Below are 19,887 nucleotides of genomic sequence, written 5' to 3' on the forward strand. Positions count from 1 at the left end.
GCTTAAAATACATCAGTCAAAGACCGAATGTGGAAAAGGGAAGAAGCAGATGCATTACATGGACTAACCCTCTAAATTCTCCCTTGTGCACCCAAGCTACAACAGAAGGAGTTCATTGGCCTCAAGCAAACAACAACACTACATGGAACCAACGAGACCACATCCCCTGTTACAGCAGGGGAATGATTACTTGCTACCTCAAAGGATTCAAACTATGGTTCAAAACAGCCGGATGTGGGAATCCTAACGGGTTGCACCATCTCCCCCATCCTGTTCGTCATGGGAACGGACCTGCTTATAAAGGCTGCAGGAAAGGAATCTAGTGGACCATCAAAAAGAGACTTTATGGACGACCTCACGATCACGACTTCTGCAAATCAGATGGATCCGGAAGTTACTTAGTGAGTTCCTTTGGGGCGGAAGCGCAACATGGGAGCCCCTGCAGCGCATGGTGAATACATCCAGAAAGATTATCGGTGCACCTTTCCCCTCCCTGCAAGACATACGGTATGCACCTGCAAAGCTCTCACAATTTTGGGGGATGAAAACCACCCAGCATACAATTTGTTTAGCCTCCTGCCCTCTGGGAAGAGATACAGGGGCCTCCGTTCAAGCACCACCAAACTCACCAACGGCTTCATCCAGCTGGCCGTCAGGATGCTGAACCTTCTGTTTTGTTATAAATATGATTATAGATATGAGTGTGAACATTGCAATACAACAGTAAGTTGAATATAGTGCAATAAGACGTTTGAGTGCAGCTTGATGTGCAACTCACAAAGTGTAGGTGCAAGAAGTTTAGTTTAGCCTGATCTTACTTGACAAGCACACCAGCTTTTCTCGGTTTAGTTTTAGACTTAACTTATTTCTGGTTACTGTAGTAACTAAATGTTATTTATTATTTTTGTTGCTATTGCTACACTTGACACACTAAGGTGTCTACGCATGGGATTGTGAGAAACGTCATTTCAACTCCTTTGTCCAGTGGATGAGAAAGGAAATGTAGCTTCTGTCGTAAAATCGATAATGAAATCTAATCCGGTCCGACTGCCTATTTTTCTATTTCGTATTTTTGATCTGAGTCTAAAATTGAAATGATGAAAAACACTGCATTTCTCCTTTATGATCACGAGTTATACAAGGATTCATATGGCCTTCAATGCTTTGTACTTCTCAATAATATCCCTTATTTATAATAATAATATAATAATAATAATTTATAATAATATGTCATGTTTCAAATGAACCCAGACAGACTTTTTCCTCTAAATTTTGGTAAAAAAAAAACAAAAAACTTAGATTTGTTTGTTTTATTTGCCATTTGCATGGAAATAATACTGGACATTTGAAGTTGGTACAGGGACCAATAATAAATAGTAGTAAAAGCTGAGGTAGTATTTTTAAAATATAAATGTTTACAACTGTTTCAGGTAGAGTGCATGTGTTGTGAAAATGATTTAAAAAATAATGAGCTATCTTGATGTGTTTAATTGTGTTTTATTGTGACACAGATGACGAAAAAAACATGCTCACCATATTTGACTGTTTATTTCTGCAACCATGAAATGTAAAAATGTATTTTAAATGAATCTCAAACAGCGGCGGACAAACCGAGGGGCACAAAAAAAATCGCCTAAAATGAACTCGGACAAGTGAAGTGGGATCTGTCCACGATCCATCATCATTTAGTCTGAAACAAACAAAACAAAAAACAAAACTAGAGGTTAGTTGACATTTCTGTGTAGTGTTTACATACATAATTACACATACATACTTTTTATTGTTGTTATACACTCGCATACTGTATAGAAATGGAAGAAATTGTGCAGGAAAAATATGAAATTGATGCATCTATTGTCAAAAAGTGCATTTTATACTTCACTTTTTATTCCACCTGTTACCATGAAATGCCGTGGAAAAAATGCTTTTCACCCGATTGGTCCAAAAATGATTTGTTCAACGCAAATAATGTGTCTTAGTACATTTAATTGGCAGAACTATACAATGCTTTTCCACAAGATGGCAATACAGGAGTGTTTAGTGATGCTTTGAGTGAAACAGCGAAGAATATTGTGACCCAGATAAAGGTCCATTTATGAGTGGTGGTCAGAAAAATGTAAAAAAAGTAAAAGTAAAAAAAGTTAAAGAAAGATGAGCTCAAGAAAATTCAATAAAAAGTTATATTGTGTTTCTGCAAGAACATTAGCTTAAACCAAACATAGCTGGATTTCACACTGAGTAGGTACATTGAGACAAGTTTAATTCTATTTCATTAAAAAACATAATTGACATATTTATTCAGTGGTGATTTTTCCAATGTAAAATACAAACAACTATATTTATCCCGAAGGAAATTGTTGTGCCAGAGTTTCAAGTAAAACATAATAATAAATAAGAGTAGGAAATTGTATAAACAGCACAAAAAAAGGGGGGGAGAGTAAGAAATACAAATAAAACTATAAAGCGTCTAAGTAACAAGTCAAGGCTATAAAGTGGCTATAAAGATTTTGAGATTCCCTGCAGCTGAAGGGAGAGGAATTCTCCCAAGTAATTTAAATAAGTGACTTTCGGCTGTTGTCTACCACCGTTAAATGATCGAGATGATTATTATTATCATTTAAACCAGGCGTGCCCAGTACGTCGATCGCAAAGGTAGTGTGTGTAGATGGCATGGCATTAAAACGTTAGACGTCAGCCTATCATCCGCATTATGAAATTTGTCACTTGACTGACAGTCGGTTCGTCCAATCGGACCTTTTCTGTCACTGCGCATCTGCACATAGCGTGCGTTCTAGCAAGCTAGCGAGCTAGCATCCAATTTATGTCTTCTAAATGTATGGGTATAAAAATGTATGGTAAGTAAAAAGACTAAAACGGAATGGGAGGTGGACTTTTTTTTTTTTTTTATTGCCATTTTCAACGTGCGTTTGCCTCATCTGCCATTGCTATACCAAAAAAAGGGAATAACATATTTACCAAAAAAGTACTCTGTTGTAGCGTGCCATAGGGGTTATGCAAGATCCCCAAACATTTATTGCGTTAAGTGTACTCACTAAATATTTATTCAGCATTTTTAGTGGAGGTAGATCATTTTCACATGGTCATTTGAAAAGTAGCTCACAAGGCGAAAAAGTGTGATTTAAACAGTAATAGAACGTCATGTCAGTTGTCGTGACAAGAGAGCGAAAGTGAAATTTGTCCAAAGTCATTAAAATACGGGACATTTTCAGAAATCCCTTTTGTTTCCAACCTGAAGAGAGCTCATAAAGGGAGCGAAAACAAAAAATCAGAAATAAAGATACTGAAAATTTTACCTTGATGAGCGTGGTCACCAAACAATAGAGGATAGAGACGAGGAAAAGAACGAGGAAGGCGAAAGCCATATACCAGCTTTCCACTTCTACGTTGTTGTCGACGGAAACGTGAACCACGTCGTCTACGAAGTCGCATTGCGGCGACGCCTCTGCGTAAAAAGAGCAGACGCCAAATTTCAGGTCATTTATGTCAATTTTTCCACACGATTCCCCCCCTCTGTTTTGATGATATTGAATATAAATTGGATTTTATCTGTTGGCTCACCCAACACATCGGTGACGGTGGTCCGAAAAGGCCTCGCGGAAGACTCGTGCCCGACGGCGCAGGTGTAGGTGGATCCCCGGCCGGTTTTAGAAACGTTTAGGTTGCTGCTCATCGAGTAAGTGCTGCTTCCTGTATTTTTCCACGCCGGGCTGTTTGTGTAGGTCGCAGGCGGGAGCTTTTGACCGTCCCTTTCCCAGTACACGCTGATTTTAGGTGGGAAAAATCCAGAAACCAGGCAAACGAACGGGGCGTCGGAGGTAGATCGCTCCACCAATGTAGGGGGGATTATTTTCACCGTTGGTTCCTGCAGGCCTGGAGATACAAGATGAACACAACAAGTTGTTGTTTTGAAATACAGCGCGTCAAATCCGGCGATGATAACGATACCTTTGCTTTTGACGATGCGGTTCTCGTAGACCGTTTCCGAGCATTTGTGTTTCACGCCGCAAGACACTCGTTTATACGCGTCCCAGTCGTTTGCGGACACGTTCAGAAAACTCTGCAAGGTCTCCGTCCCGTTGTTGTGTCTCTCCGGTCGTCCCGTTTCGACGTTCTGCGTGTCGAGTTGGTCGCCGACCCGCCATGAAACGGTGAAGTCCCACAGAAGAGAACTGACTAGGAGACAGGAGATGGTCACGTTTTCGCCGGTTTTGGACTCCAGCGGTTGCGGTCCGGTGATAAAGACGTTGACTTCCTGACAGGATTGTGGAGTTACTAAAACAAAACAAACAAAAAAAATCGTCATTGAAAAAAAACTTGCGCGTTTCTTTGGACTGTTTACGGAACCGTTGGACGATTCAATCACCTGAGCAGAAGCTGATGTTCTCCCTAACGAGAACGCCTTGTTTCAGTGACCTGTCGGACACTTGACAAGTGAAGTCCATGCCGCTTCTCCAGTGTTTTAGGGGGACGTGTATTTGACTGATGACCGCTACGTGTCCATCGGAAGCCAAACTGGTGGCGGTTGAGCTTGAAAATTCCTTCTGAGACTGATAAAACCATTGAATTTTGGGTTCGAAACCAGAAGAATAGCACAAGAGCGTCTGGTTTTCTGACCCTCCGCTTGGCGCTAGGAGAAGTTTTAACGACGGCTTCACTAAAGTGAAAGGATACCAGTATTAATAAAGCTTAAATTGAAGGAGGACTCATCAACGGAGGGGCCGCTCACCAAAAAGATTGCCGATGGGGTTTGACTGGTATCTGCTGGAGAAGCCCTGGGTAACACTGCAGATAAAATTTGTGTCACTTTCCCAGTAGCTTTCAGGAACCTTGAATTGCCGACTGATGATATGAGGGCCTGGAGCTTGAGGACGAACAAGGTACTGTTGGCTGGGAATGTTGAGTCCGTTTGCCTGGAGGGTGATGAAGAGGTCCAGAGAGTCCATTTTGGTGACTTCACACTCCAGTATAGCAGTGCCATTCTTCAGCGGGTCTGGGTGGAGTCTCCTGATGTTAACTGTCGGAGCTTGAACTCCTGGGTGAAAACAACACCGAGTAAAATCTAGCGCTTTCAGAACGCTTTGACCGCCGCCCCCCTGTTTCCTCTCTATCCTTAATCCCCCGGACCTGTGGTACATCCTTTCCATCTTTATCTGTTTCGCCAACCTGTATAGATTCACCCTCCTTACTGTCCAACCGAGCATACAAGTCATTGTGCGCCCTTTGTTTTACCTTTGCTACTTCTATCTTCACTTTACGTTGTATCTCCCTGAACTCCTGTCTGTTCTCTTCAGTCCTCACAGTATCCCACTTCTTATTTGCCAACTGCTTTCTCTGTACATACTCCTGCCCTTCCCTGTCACAAGAGTCATCCTACAAAGCACCATCCTATGCTGTCTGGCTACACTCTAACCTACAACTACTTTGCAGTCACTGATCTCTTTCAGGTTACCTCGTCTATACAAGATGTAGTCTACCTGCGTGCTCCTACCTCTGCTCTTATAAGTTCCCCTATGTTCCTGTTTTTTCTGGAAAAAATTGTTCACTACAGCCTTTTCCATCGCTTTCAAAGCGCTCCAAACACTTTGACCGTCCCCCCCGCGCTCTCACCTGAGACTCGGACCGTTTCCTCGGTGTCCGAGAAGCACGGATGTTTGGCTTTGCATTTGAGAAGCTCGATGACTTTCCAGCGGTTGATGGGAATGATCAGACTGCTGCTGACGTGAGTTGCGTTTCTCTCATCGGTCTGTCGGTCAGCGGACTGGAGCTCGTCATCTATTAGCCAACTAACGGCAGCATCGAATATAGTTTGTACCAAACACGTCGCTTTCACTTCAGAATTTGTCGTCGTTACAGCGTCAAGGGATGGAAGCTCCACGTGCAGCAGAGGAGGCAAGCTGGGGAGTGCTGAAAAAATAAAAAACAGCAGTTTATACCCTTAAATATCAATCATTTGTCGGTGGTTTATACCGGAAATCAGTCTTGAACTGAGAGTGAGCAGCCATTTATACTTACTGTCACAAACACGTATAGTTTTGATCAAATTGTGAGAGTAACTGCATGAGAAAACCGAACCGCCCGTCCAGTCTTTTGCATTTGGCTCGATCTCACTGCTGAGACTGTAAGTTCTCCGAGTCGCCTCGACGCTCCGCAGCTTTCTTTGGATCGGCTTGAAGTCTGCGACTTGGTCGTCCTTTTTCCAGGTGAGGCTCTGACTTTCAGGAAAAAAGCTGCCCCTCAAGACGCAGATCAGCTTGACCGGAGAGGCTCCGATTTTCCCGTCCCAGACCGGCTGCAAAGTCATTTTTGGAGACAAAGTCCGCAGGTCTGAGGAGCAAAAATTGCATTTTCAATTGGTCAGTTGGAAAAGCCGGAACCACCTCTTACTCAATATCTCCAAGACCAAGGGGACCACCCATGTACTTCTCTATTAGCATTCTCAAAGCAAATACTGCATCTGTAGTACTCATTCTAGGCATGAAGCCATACTGTTGTTCACAAATGCTGACTTCTGCCCTCAGTCTACCGTCCACTACTCTTTCCTATAACTTTATTGTATGGCTCATCAACTTTATCCCTCAATAGTTGCCTTAATTCTGCACATCCCCGTTATTCTTAAAAATAGGCACAATCACACTTTGTCTCCATTCTTCAGGCATTTTCTCACTCTCTAATATCCTGTTGAATAATCTAATCAGAAACTCTACCGCTGCCTCCTCTAGACACTTCCACACCTCCACAGGTATATCATCAGGACCAACTGCCTTTCCACTCTTCAATGCCTTCCTCACTTCACTTTTACTAATCTGTGCTACTTTGTGGTCTACAATAGTCACCTCTTCTACCCTTGCCTCTCTTTCATTTTCCCCATTCATCAGCTCTACAAAGTACTCTTTCCATCTCCCCATCACTCTTCTAGCATCAGTCAATGCATTTCCCTTTCTGTCCTTAATCCCCCGAACCTGTTGTACATCCTTTCCATCTTATCTGTTTCACCAACCTGTATAGATTCACCCTCCTTACTGTCAAATGGAGCATACAAGTCATTGTGCGCCCTTTGTTTTGCCTTTGCTGTCTCTATCTTCACCTTGCGTTGTATCTCCCTGTTCTCTTCAGTCCTCACAGTATCCCACTTCTTATTTGCCAACTGCTTTCTCTGTACATACTCCTGCCCTTCCCTGTCACAAGAGTCATCCTACAAAGCACCATCCTATGCTGTCTGGCTACACTCTAACCTACAACTACTTTGCAGTCACTGATCTCTTTCAGGTTACCTCGTCTATACAAGATGTAGTCTACCTGCGTGCTCCTACCTCCGCTCTTATAAGTTCCCCTATGTTCCTGTTTTTTCTGGAAAAAATTGTTCACTACAGCCTTTTCCATCGCTTTCAAAGCGCTCCCAACACTTTGACCGTCCCCCCCGCGCTCTCACCTGAGACTCGGACCGTTTCCTCGGTGTCCGAGAAGCACGGATGTTTGGCTTTGCATTTGAGAAGCTCGATGACTTTCCAGCGGTTGATGGGAATGATCAGACTGCTGCTGACGTGAGTTGCGTTTCTCTCATCGGTCTGTCGGTCAGCGGACTGGAGCTCGTCATCTATTAGCCAACTAACGGCAGCATCGAATATAGTTTGTACCAAACACGTCGCTTTCACTTCAGAATTTGTCGTCGTTACAGCGTCAAGGGATGGAAGCTCCACGTGCAGCAGAGGAGGCAAGCTGGGGAGTGCTGAAAAAATAAAAAACAGCAGTTTATACCCTTAAATGTCAATCATTTGTCGGTGGTTTATACCGGAAATCAGTCTTGAACTGAGAGTGAGCAGCCATTTATACTTACTGTCACAAACACGTATAGTTTTGATCAAATTGTGAGAGTAACTGCATGAGAAAACCGAACCGCCCGTCCAGTCTTTTGCATTTGGCTCGATCTCACTGCTGAGACTGTAAGTTCTCCGAGTCGCCTCGACGCTCTGCAGCTTTCTTTGGATCGGCTTGAAGTCTGCGTCTTGGTCGTCCTTTTTCCAGGTGAGGCTCTGACTTTCAGGCAAAAAGCTGCCGCTCAAGACGCAGATCAGCTTGACCGGAGAGGCTCCGATTGTCCCGTCCCAGACCGGCTGCAAGGTCATATTTGGAGACGAAATCCGCAGGTCTGAGGAGCAAAAAAAAAAAATTGCATTTTCAATCGATCGCATTTATAAAAATGACCGGAATGATGGATTCATCGAGATTACTGGTGATTGATAAGCATTTCCGAGAAACTAACCAGAGTTTAAGAACATCAGCGGACCCTTAAAAGTTTCTCATCATTGTTTAAAACACATAATTTACATTGAAGTTGGGGGGAAAGCTATTGGCTGATTTCTGAATTCATCAATATCCATTATCTTTTAACAAATCTCTGTTCTTAAAAGCTCTACTAATAGTTTTTAGGGATGGTTTGTTTTGCAATCAACAGGATTGCTGTGCTTAATTAACATTTTATCAGGTGCAATGAAAACTTTCCTTATTTCATTATAAGGTGTTACGTACCTTTCGCATTGCCAACGTAATTATAAGTGAACCAGCTGGAGATATGACAAGGCTGAGAGTGTGTTATGCGAAACGTTACAGCGGAGAAGGTCGTCGTGGCGAGCGGCGAGAGCGGCGGGCGAAAAAAAAAAAAAAAAAGGACAAAAAGAAAAAAAAAAAAAGAAAAAAAAAGCAGAAGTGAAACCAAGCAAAAATCGACGGTGCGTCAACAAACTGCAGGTGCTGCCGGCGGTTTTAACAGTAAAAGAAATATATTTAAATATCTCACAAGATGTGAAAATGATTTTGCTGGACCTTAACAGAGAACTTATTTCACACGGATGAAAAAAGAAAATTTGCATTTCAACACGCAATGATGATTCCAGGTGTTGGATGACGAATGATGAAACTACTTTGTTGAAATAGAGAAGGAACAGACACATTATCTTATTACATTATCTTATTTGCATATGTTTATTTGGAATTATTATATATAGTGACAGACAGATGCTTACTTACAAAGATATTATCACGGACAGGAATTAACACACATATAAAGTCATTTCTTCAGCAAGAGCTCTCCATGTTTCATTTGACCTGGAAAAAAAAAAATAGAAATAATAAATATATGTTTATATTTTCCGACCACATGCTACATGCACATTTTTCAGTATCACATTTTGTATTTTAATTGCAACATTTAGTTTCTTGGATCTTTCATTTCGCCGGCACTAAATTCAAATAATATTTCCGACAGCAAGGAAGTAATCATTGTATCTTTCATGAAAATATTATTATAGGTATCCAATTAAAGTATGTCGATGTGAACAATAATTCTATTTTATTTATTAACAGCAATAATGATAATAAACTTTTCTGTTCCATTTTTCTGTTTAGTTTAAATTAACAGGCCTTTTTAGGCTTATCATTGAATAAACATTAATAGCAGCCAGATATAGTTACAAATAATGTTGTCAAACCATTTTGAAATATTTAATGAATTCGGAATTAATCATTTTATTAATATTTGAGGTGATATCTAAGTGAGCATAACAATGACAAATACAATAGCTGTGTTATTTTCGAATAATCGTTGGTATTTGATTGTTGGTTTAATCTGGAATCATATTTGAGGTATTATAATAATTAAGATATTAAAAATTTGCAGTGACCATTTTATTTGACATGCTTTAATAACATTTTTTATCGGAATTAAATTATCAAAAAAAACAAACTTGTAATGGATCACAGCAAGGTGATTTGACTTGACCGAAATAATTTGTTTATTTTAGATGATGAATCTGGATACATTGAGATGGAAACATTCATAATAGCGAACCAAACTGCTCGTATTTCAGTTAGAATATCAAAAAAAAGATTTAACTTGACCAGGCGATGAGGGTATAAATCGTTTATTTTATTTATCCTGAGAGTTTCATCAGTTAACAAATAATTCAATTGTTTCCTTTTTGTAAAAATAAGTAATTTGCGGAGCTGAATTAAAACCCTGAAAACAATTTGTTTTGCGGGAAAATGAACAAGTGCACGATCCTGAGACACTGATTCAAGATAAATTAAATAATTCTATAAATTATTAGTTGCATATAGCAATCTTATTGTCTCTATTTACATTCATATCTTTGGACACCATGTGGGGATCAATATATATTATCTTAAAAACCAATGCATGGATTAATTCATGAAAATCAAACCAATTCAATGCCACCAATAATAACACGAAAAATAACATATATTTGATAAATATATAGAATTATTTCATAAATATATAAATAATCAGATTTTTTTTTTTTTTTTTTCAATTTCAACATTTTCTGCCGAAGCCGTCATCAGGGACGGTTTCCACGGAGACGATGTTCAGTACCTTGAAAACGGTGGTTCCGACGCTGAACAGCAGAGTGATGAGGAAGAGGAAGATGAAGGTGAGAGCCGTGTTTCCCATGTGATCGACCTCCATCGAAGTGTCGCACGAGAAGTTGTTGTCGACGGGGTTGTCGACGTTCACGTCATCTGGACAGTAATGCTTCAGTTAATACCAAAGGCTTTTTAAAAATTTTTTAAAAAAAAAATTAAAAATTTCAACATTATCAGGTCTTTTTCCAGATCACACGTTGGCAAATCTAATAAAAAGAGCCTTCAGTTGGTCAATCACAAATATAGATGTGAAAAATGTTCACAAATGAGATTTGACTTTAATTTAAAACTTTTTTGTAATGAATGTTGTGATTTAATATTTAAAGAGCATTAAACCTATAACACTGCAGGTGAACCCTGAGAAAAAAAAAATACCTTCTATGCGCAAGTGTTTGTAAATAAATACTCAACGGATGGGTTTGGAATTTGTCTGGATAAACTGATTTTTTTATTTTTTTCATTATTTTGTTATGTTTAAGTTGCTTTATGTTGCACTCAACCAATAAAAAATGAAAAAAAAAAAAAAAAAATTGTGATAATTTGTGAGGTGGGTATTTTCTCCACCCCAGGTGATAAAGTTACCTAACGGCTTAAAATATGATTTTCTTCGACCCCTGAGTTGCCGTTGAAAGACTCCAGTCTGGCTTTTACAAGATTTGACATCAATTGCCGTGGGTGCAAAACCCAGTAGAGGGAAAAACACACACACACACACACACACACACAAAGACAAGTCACACAAATGCATCTTATGAGAATTAAGGATGACTAAATTGTCACCATAGACTGCAGAGATTTAGTAGTAAATGCACGACACACACAGACCATGAAGCACGAGGCTTGGAAAACAAATCTACAAGTGAGATACATCAACGAAGCGTTTCTTTCCTTTTTTTTTTTTTTTTATTTTGATTCTGCATTAAAAAGACACACACACATAGTCATATCACAAAACAGTAAACATTGAAACGAACAGGGACGCCAAACAACATCTACCGGGACTTGCACGTGTCGGGGATGAGCAAGTCGAGGTTGACTATGTTGGTTTGTTTCACTGATCTGGAGCCAATGGACCTGGAGATGGTTTTGACCGTATCGTTTAAAGTTTCGTGATAAACGACACAACTGTACATCAGGTCTTGCTTTTCCCAATGCTCGTAGCTGATCGACAGGTAGCTATAGACGGAATAGAATCCGTTTTTTTCTATGGCGCTCGTGGTGTTCGAAACGTAAGTGGAATCTGCCGGCTCGTCGTCGATGAGCCAAGACACCAGTATTTCCTCGGGGTAGAAGTCTTTCACATAGCAAGTCAGGGTGACCAAGTTCTTTCTAGAATTTTCTAGAGGCGGTAGCATGTAAACGTAAGGACGCTGTTCTGGGTTTACTGCAAGAACAAGATGCCGATTAGAGACGAGGAACCCAAACAAAAAAAAAAAAAAAAAAAAAAAAAAAAGACAAACACAGGGGGGGACGTTTCCCGGAAAACAGACGGCGGTTTTCTTACCCAACTTGCGGGAATAGGTTTTCTTCATGCCGTCGTAGAGGTTGGGATGGTCGATGACGCAGACGCGTTCCAATCCGTTGTGCCATTCTTCGTACGTGATATCGAGCGAGAGGCTGAACGTGCCTTTCTGGCCGTTCGGACGCCTTTGGTACGCGGCCATGACGTTCCCTCGGTCGTCCTCCCAGGTGATGTTTTCCAGAGGGGGCCTGTTTACTTTGACTTCGCACACGACGCTTCCTTTTTTGTTTAAAAACAGGTCTTCCGACTTGGGCGGTATGATGGTTATTTGCACGTCCGGGTCGATACAAACCTCTGCCGGGCCAATTCATGAACATGCGTTAAGTAAAATTCAAGTGTATTATTCCAAACCAAAAAAAAAAAAAAAATCAATATACTCACGCGGTGAAACAGTTGAGGGTTTGATCGGTACGTTTATATCCCAAGTTTTCGGACCGCTTTCGCTCCGTCCGTGAAACTGGCATGCGAGTTTGTCATCCGGGGACAAGCCGGTGGCACTAACATTGAGGAAACTGGCGGCGTTGAACACCAATTTTCCATCCCCGCGCTTATTCGCCCCAAGCAAAACATCCTGCTTGTCTAGGACGACTTCTTTTCCGTTGTGAAGCCATTTAAACGAGTGCCGCTTTGGTGAAAACCCTTTGGCAAAGCAGGAAAGGAAGGAAATCTCGCTCTGCTCGTTATAGGAAGATAGCACTGTAAGATCTGGTCCCGAAGAACTGAATTCTGAAAAAGATATACAGAAAAATATGGATGCGGAAGCTAGGAATAATACAAATATATGCAGAAGCTTGTCACAATGTTCATCTATTTATGGGGTATCCTCATGCTTGGTACTCAAGTATGCAGAAAATGTCAAAATGGCTCCTATTTTCATGCTTACTTCTGCATATACATGCAAGCGGAGGCACGTCAAACGTAATAGGAATCACAGGATTTTAAGTAAATCAGAGGAAGAAGTGCAAATATTCTGCAGAGAAGGATGAAAGAAGGTTAATCAAGCCGCAAACTGATTTGATGTTAATGTCGGTAAGCGTCAGCCTTTTCATTTTCTCCTCGCCGTCCGGATTAAATATAGCATTGGGTTACGTTTCCTTGAAATTCGTGTTTCTTACTTCTAGAGAAGAAGAAAGGAAATTCATTGACGTCACAAACTCGAGAAATTCTACCTTTTAGCCAGATTTAGGATATTGTGGTACGACCCGCGTGCCACATAAAAAGTAGTTTAAAAAAAAAAAAACATTTCCGTCACAATTGCACTGATAAAGAAAACTGACTCTTCAAAAAAAAAATAAAAAAATTTCAATTTCACGATTTGCAAATCTGGTTAAAAAAATTTTGAATTTGTATTTCTTGCAAGCGCACAATATTAGTAAGTATCTGAATAGGTTGCAGTTTGTTTAACTTGAAAAGATGACTTTGCAGAGTTGATACTTTATAATAGTTACTGTTTTTTCCTGATCATCATCATTATCGTAATTGGAAAAACTACTATTATAATTTATTATTATTGATTACTGAAGAATGGAAATTCCATGTATATCACAATACATTAATATACAAAAAAAAAAGAAAAATAGACTGTAAAAGTTTGTGATTTTTTTTTCTTGTGGACTTTTGTCTCATGATTTTTATTTCAATTTTGTTTTTTAGCATTCTCTGACGTGAATAGTCATAAATACATCTATATATATATAGGACATAAACATATAATGCATTCATATTGTAATAATGTTAATGTATTCCACGTCTCAGAATATTAATATATCATGCAGTCATTAATTTCCAAAATTTCCTGTTCAAAGAAAGAAAGAAAAAAAAAGATCCATGCAAACAAATTTAAAAAAAAATATTAGTAAATTAGCAACAAGATGAGTCTTACCTGGAGTGACTAATTTTGCAACACTTCCTTCCGAATGCGTGGCGGTGCAGGTGAAGTTTTCTTTGGCGTCCCACGCCGCTTTATCCACTTGGATGTGAGTGATTCCGGTATAAACGCTGCCGTCGAGTTTTGCGGGATACTGAACGAAGTCGGTCAGGGCCGTGCTTCCTTTGCTCCAGGAGAACGTCAGCGCCGAGGGAGTGAAGCCGGTGGCCATGCAGCCGATGGTGACCTTTGACCCCGTGCCGGAGGAACATGGCCGCAGAGGAAACACAACTGGAGGGGCCGGCGTGTCTGCAAGAGGACGAGCGTTAACGGCGGTTTGAAAACACCGGCGTGCAAAAAAAAAAAAAGTAAAAAGCGGTTTTCACGACGGAGTGCGATTTTACCGAGTTTTGCTTGTTGCGTTTCGAGCACGGAGATAAATAATGACGATTAATAGGATATTGATTTGCCGAACACATTCAGGAAGAATAATTCTTAAATCTAGTTTAAGTTAAGTGTGCAAAACTCAACAGAAACTTCGATAAAAAAAAAAAATTAAAAAAAAAAAAAAAAACATAATAGCAGGTACCGAAAAACCGCAGACTGGTTTTATTAAAATAAAACTTAAGAAATGTACACGGATGGCAGTTAGACAAAGAAATAACCCGGGGTTTCATTAAAAATCGCAATAATTCTTCGCACTTTTTAAAGACCAAATTAAAAGACTCCAGCGAATCAATTTTTTCAAGGAGAATAAAAACCAAAATATTAATTCTACTTTTAATTCTATCATTGGGAAAAAGAGGTACGACATAAGAGTAGATTTTTTATAGGTAAAGAACTTAACTTAAATATCCCTCGGCGTGTCCTGTAGTCATAAATAATATTTGCTATTATTTTACATTTAATTTAACGATCGGTAAAGAGAATAGCCGGAATTCTTACCTGATGTGACTGTTACTGCGGTGCCTTTTCCCCAGTAGTCAAATTCACCATAACACAGTAATGAATGTACTTTACTGCTGCTAAAAAAAAAACCCCAGCGTACTAAACCCCACTATGTCCTGAAATATATTTCGGGAAATTTCACGAATGGTGCTCGCCGGGAGATTATATCAAGTTTACACCTAATAAAACATTTCAAAGGGAAACTTAAATTAAATATAATGAAGATTTCAACCAGTTTTACCTGATGTGACTGTTACTGCGGTGCCTTTTCCCCAGTAGTCAAAGCGATCACACAGTAATGAATGTACTTTAACGCTGCTTTAAAAAGTCTATCTATGAGCTGCAGTTGTTCAAGATAAACCCCGCTTTCTTACGAGATACATTTAATGAAATCCCATGTTAAATAACAGCATGAAGTTCGAATTTTGTCCAATCTTACCTGAGGTGACTGTTACTGTGGTGCCTTTTCCCCAGTAGGCAAAACCATAAGAACACGGTAAAGAAAATACTTTACTGCCGCTCCAAAAAGTGGCAACTTACTTCTCCGATCTGCCTTTCCGTTTAATAAACTCCGCTATGTTCTGAAATATACCGTGAACTCAAGCGCTGGGAGAATACAAGGTTTGTTCTTTACAAAACTGTGGCGCCTTTTGTCTAGTAGTTCGAGAATTTCGTAAAGAAAGTACTTCCCTGCGGCCAGAAAAAGTCCGGCAACATTTCCTAAACTAAAGTTCGTGCAATTTCTTGTTAATTAACAGCATAAAATTAGAATTTGGACCAGTCTTACCTGATGTTACGGTGACTGCGGTGCCTTTTCCCCAGTAGTCAAAAGCCCAGTAATCACAGTCATACCATGATTTCCCCCGTTAGACAAAAACTCTGGACGATACTATCCTAAACTGTCCCGAAGAAACGACGGTACTTTTACGCTTTACGTTCAACCTGTCATGCAGTAGAATATATTCGACAAAGCAAACGCTTTGTCGCAAATATAATGATGCCATAATTGCGAAAAGTAAAAGGACATACCTGAGGTGACGGTGACGGTAGTGCCTTTTCCCCAGTAGTCAAACGCGCCATAGTAATACACGGTGTGGCAAACTGCTCAACAGGTCTTTCCAAAACTTGCTTTGCAAGGTACTTTGACAGTTTACCTTTTAGCGACGGCGCGATTTTACGTTTTTGCGCGTTTTGGATTGAGGGGGTTTTTTTTGATCCTCTCGGCGACCGTAAAAATCTCACAAATTTCTCAAAAGGATGAAAATAAATCGGATTACGGACCAAAAAAAAAAAAAAAAAGGAAAACATGGATGAACCTACCTCAGGGTAACAACAACAACTGTTAAAATCCGATTTTTTTTTTTTTTTTTGAGATAATGGATGAAAACAACAAATACGAGTAGATGAGTTTAACTTACCTGAAGTTACAGTGACGGTGGTTCCTTGACCCCAGTAGTCAAAGTAATCCACAATGATCGTCTGTAATCGCTTTCTAATACAAATTCCAAGTTGTCTGGAGAAGCATTTCCCAAAGCCTGGCTTATCAACCACGTCCCTAGAGATATTTATTTCCTCACATGTAACTTTGGCTCATAAAACCATGACTTCCCTTTTCCCCCCTAACGGCTATTTGGAACAATTTGTTGAACTCAAGGGGAGTTTATAGTTCACATCTTGAACTATGCTTTTTTTTTTTTTTCCCCTCGGTTCTATAACTCAAAGTTTTGATATTCTAGATGTGAAGCAAATAAAGAGTCGCACCAGTTTTGGAGTTTACGTCTTCCTCTGACAAGGGAGTTCACCCAAAGTGGAAAATAGTCATTTTCTGTTCACTGTAACCAAAAGCTTAGGCTTCTAGGTCACGGTGAATTTTTGTATAAATCTTCTTGTCTTGGCAACTGGACTTGAATTTCTTCACTTGAAGATGTTCCACCCATCTTCTAGCAGTTATATTTGGAAACTCCTCATAGGTCGTTAGAAGTGAAGAAGCCTCCTGGATGAGGGGTGAAATGTATTCAAGTGAAGAAATTCAAGTCCAGTGGCCAAGACAAGAAGATTTTAACAAGAACTTGGCCTATTTTCTTATTGTACCCCAGAACAGTCGGAGAAAAATGGTGACCTTTGTCAGGTCCCAGCTTGGAGAGGCAACGAAACCATGGAATTGGTATTTGTGACGGGATGGGCGAGAGGATACGGCTTGGTGATGGTGGATCAGGCAGAAAATGCAAAGTAGAGATTCCTGTCAAAGGTTTTATTACCAGAAACCCAGCTCATACGGTCACTGGATCCCAAAAACAAAACTTGCTAAGTCTCAGATATGAACAGAGGACAACTATGCAGCAAGGGCAAACACTCCGGACAAAAATCGAATACGGGACTCAAAAATAACTCGCCAAGTCTCCAATGAAAGCAGCAGACAAATAATAGCAAGGACAAACGTACAAGGCAAAATCCAAAACAAACCGCCTCCCCTCTACATACGACGAGACAGAACTCCATACAAGAGGCGGTGGGCACCATTACCACCTGGCCATGAAGTACCGTATTTTCACGACCATAAGGCGCAGTCTCAGTTATGGGTGCCATTATTGTATTTAATGCACACATAAGGCGCGCCTGATTATAAGGCGCGGGTTTTATATACAATCCACGCCCACAATTCCCCCTTAAATGTTCTCCTGGTGGCCTCTACTACGTCCGCCTTACAACAACAACACCACACAAGCATACAAGTGTGCGTATTTAAAAACAGAGCGGGAGCAAAACGGAGTTTGGTATTCACATTTTTTAACCGGTAATCGCCATCAATCAAACCCATGGAAGTCCTCATCCTCTGTTTCTGATCTGTACAGCTGCGCTAAATCTCCGTCAAACATGCCGGGTTCACTGTCTTTACTGTCAGTCACTTTCCGTGCCGCGGGGCTCCTCGGAAATGATGCCGGCTTTTGCTGAAGCTGGAACCACAGTGGCGGCAGACACGTTAGCCCGAGAGTCTACAATCCATTCGCTGCCTTCCACTCTTAGTGAAACCGTGATCTCCAAGAAGACTTTTCATACCCCGTTGTGCGTATCACCATCGTGCTGGTCCCCTTCTTCTCCACAGTGACTCACCAGGACTTCGAAAGAGAGCGGCACCTCATCCAGGTTAGCGACGTGGCTGGGCTGGATGTGTTTGTCGGCGAGGTTTTCAGGGTTGTTAAAATAACGATGTTCTGCATAACACACATACCCGTTCTTTTATATACAATCAACGCCCACACTTCCCCCTTTAAAGTTCTCATGGTGTTCTCTACTATGTCCGCCTTACAACAACAACACAGGGCGCACTGCACTATAGGGCGCGCCGCACATTTTGAAGAAAATCTAAGACCTTTATGTGCGCCTTATAGTCGTGAAAATACGGTACTAAAAAGGACATTTCATAAGGCTTAAGCCGCCACCAAGTGAAATGTAACCCCTGACAACGACGTATTAAGGGATGCGGCTTGATCAGGGCAGTGGCCATCATCCCCTCGCTGCGCAACATGTTGTACTGGCCCAATTGAGGCTAGAACATAGCAAATGCTCCGCTTTCCATGACAGCACCTTTTTGCCATTGAAGGTACCCATTAACGCAAGGAACTTTACGAAACCCTTGTCTGCACAGTTCTGCAGTCGCCACACGAAACAAGTTGTCTGCGTGCCGGTGAGTCCTCACATGCGCGAAAGTGCCCACATAAGGGCCGCAAAGGTAAGGAGCATGTGTGGTCCGTCCAAAAAACTGTCACCATGTCCCAAAAACAAAACTTGCCAAGTCTCCATTAAGCAGAGAACAATATTGCAGTGAAGGTAAACACTCCAGACAAAGTCAAATACCGGACTCAAAAATAACTTGCCAAGTCTCGAATGAAAGAAGACCGCAAATGGAGGTAGCTTGATCAGGTCCGTCTCTGTCATCCCCATGACGCTACCAAGTTTGACTGGACCAATTGTGGCGGGAACCAAATACATGTTCCCTTCTTTTCCCAACAGCAGCCTTCCCGAAGGCTCAACAACAAGGGACGGCACTCAGACAGGCTACATTGCTCTTCTTAGATAAGCAAGCAGATTCAGATGACAGAACAAGTTTTTGGACGCATGACAACCAAACATTGCCAAGATCTATATCGATATTACCACCAAAATGGTTATTTAATTTGTGCGGCTCATCCCCAATAAGGGACACATCTTCAACAGGCTACGTTTTCTTTTTTTTTTTTTTGGTACACAAGCAGATGCCAGGTTTTCTATCAATATTACCACCAAAATGGTAATTTAAACTAATTGGTGCGGCTCATCCCCAACAAGGGACACATCCCCAACAGGCTACGTTTGTTTTGTTTAGGTACACAAGCAAATGCCAACTTCTTGGACCCTTGACAATCGAATATTCACCAGATCTTCATCATTAGTGTCGGATGAACTTTCCTCAAAAGTTTATGTTTACCTTAAAACAGTTAGCCAGAACCACAGCTGTTTCCACCTCCGCCTCACTGCCGTGCCATTTCACACATCAGCTACCACAAGCTAGCTCTGGGGGGAACAAAAAAAAAAAAGCCAGAAAGAAAAGTCACTGGAGAAAATGAGCTATTTGATGCACTGCTAATAATTCAGCTTTTCTCACTTGAAAAGCATATAGAAGTCTGTAATTTTAAAATCATATGTACTTTAACTGAGTGCCCGAATCAACAAAAATCCAGTAAATAATTTGCATTTTATTGCACGATCACCCACCGACCAGTAAGAATTGCAGCTCTCACAGACCTATTAGCTCACACTCAAACAGAACGGCCAAGACCAGAGAGCTGTAGAAGGATAAAATTGTAGACCTGCACAAGGTTGTGATGGGCTACAGGACAAAAGGCAAGCAGTTTGGTGAGAAGGCAACTACTGCTGGCGCATTAGAAAGTGAAAGAAGTTCAAGATGATGGTCAATGTGCTTCGGTCTGGGGCTCCATGGAAGAGCTCACCTCGCAAGGCATCAGTGATCGTGAGGAAGGTGAAGGAACAGCCCAGAACTACATGGCTGGACCTGGTCCATGACCTGAAGAGGGCTAGAGTCTCAAAGAAAAAC

At 40.9% G+C, this 19,887-nt stretch overlaps 1 protein-coding gene across 1 annotated transcript; it reads right to left on the minus strand.

Moving 5' to 3' along the window:
* Window positions 1-1,502: 1,502 nt before the first annotated feature.
* Window positions 1,503-18,785, minus strand: LOC147230077 (uncharacterized). Its single transcript, XM_086154385.1, has 19 exons — window positions 18,671-18,785; window positions 16,214-16,378; window positions 13,863-14,156; window positions 12,362-12,706; window positions 11,963-12,274; window positions 11,455-11,842; window positions 10,655-10,664; window positions 10,409-10,567; window positions 8,548-8,599; window positions 7,856-8,167; window positions 7,451-7,747; window positions 6,034-6,345; window positions 5,629-5,925; window positions 4,748-5,053; window positions 4,385-4,675; window positions 3,967-4,293; window positions 3,580-3,891; window positions 3,315-3,463; window positions 1,503-1,690 (listed from the first exon to the last, which is right to left on the minus strand). The coding sequence occupies exons 1-19, from the start codon at window positions 18,783-18,785 to the stop codon at window positions 1,682-1,684; spliced, it is 4,452 nt and encodes a 1,483-aa protein (XP_086010511.1). The 3' UTR covers window positions 1,503-1,681.
* Between the last annotated feature and the right edge of the window lie 1,102 nt (window positions 18,786-19,887).

The sequence above is a fragment of the Fistularia commersonii genome, chromosome 10 (assembly GCF_037954325.1).
Source record: "Fistularia commersonii isolate RoL2024-O1a breed Wild chromosome 10, RoL_Fcom_v1.0, whole genome shotgun sequence".
NCBI lineage: Eukaryota > Metazoa > Chordata > Actinopteri > Syngnathiformes > Fistulariidae > Fistularia > Fistularia commersonii.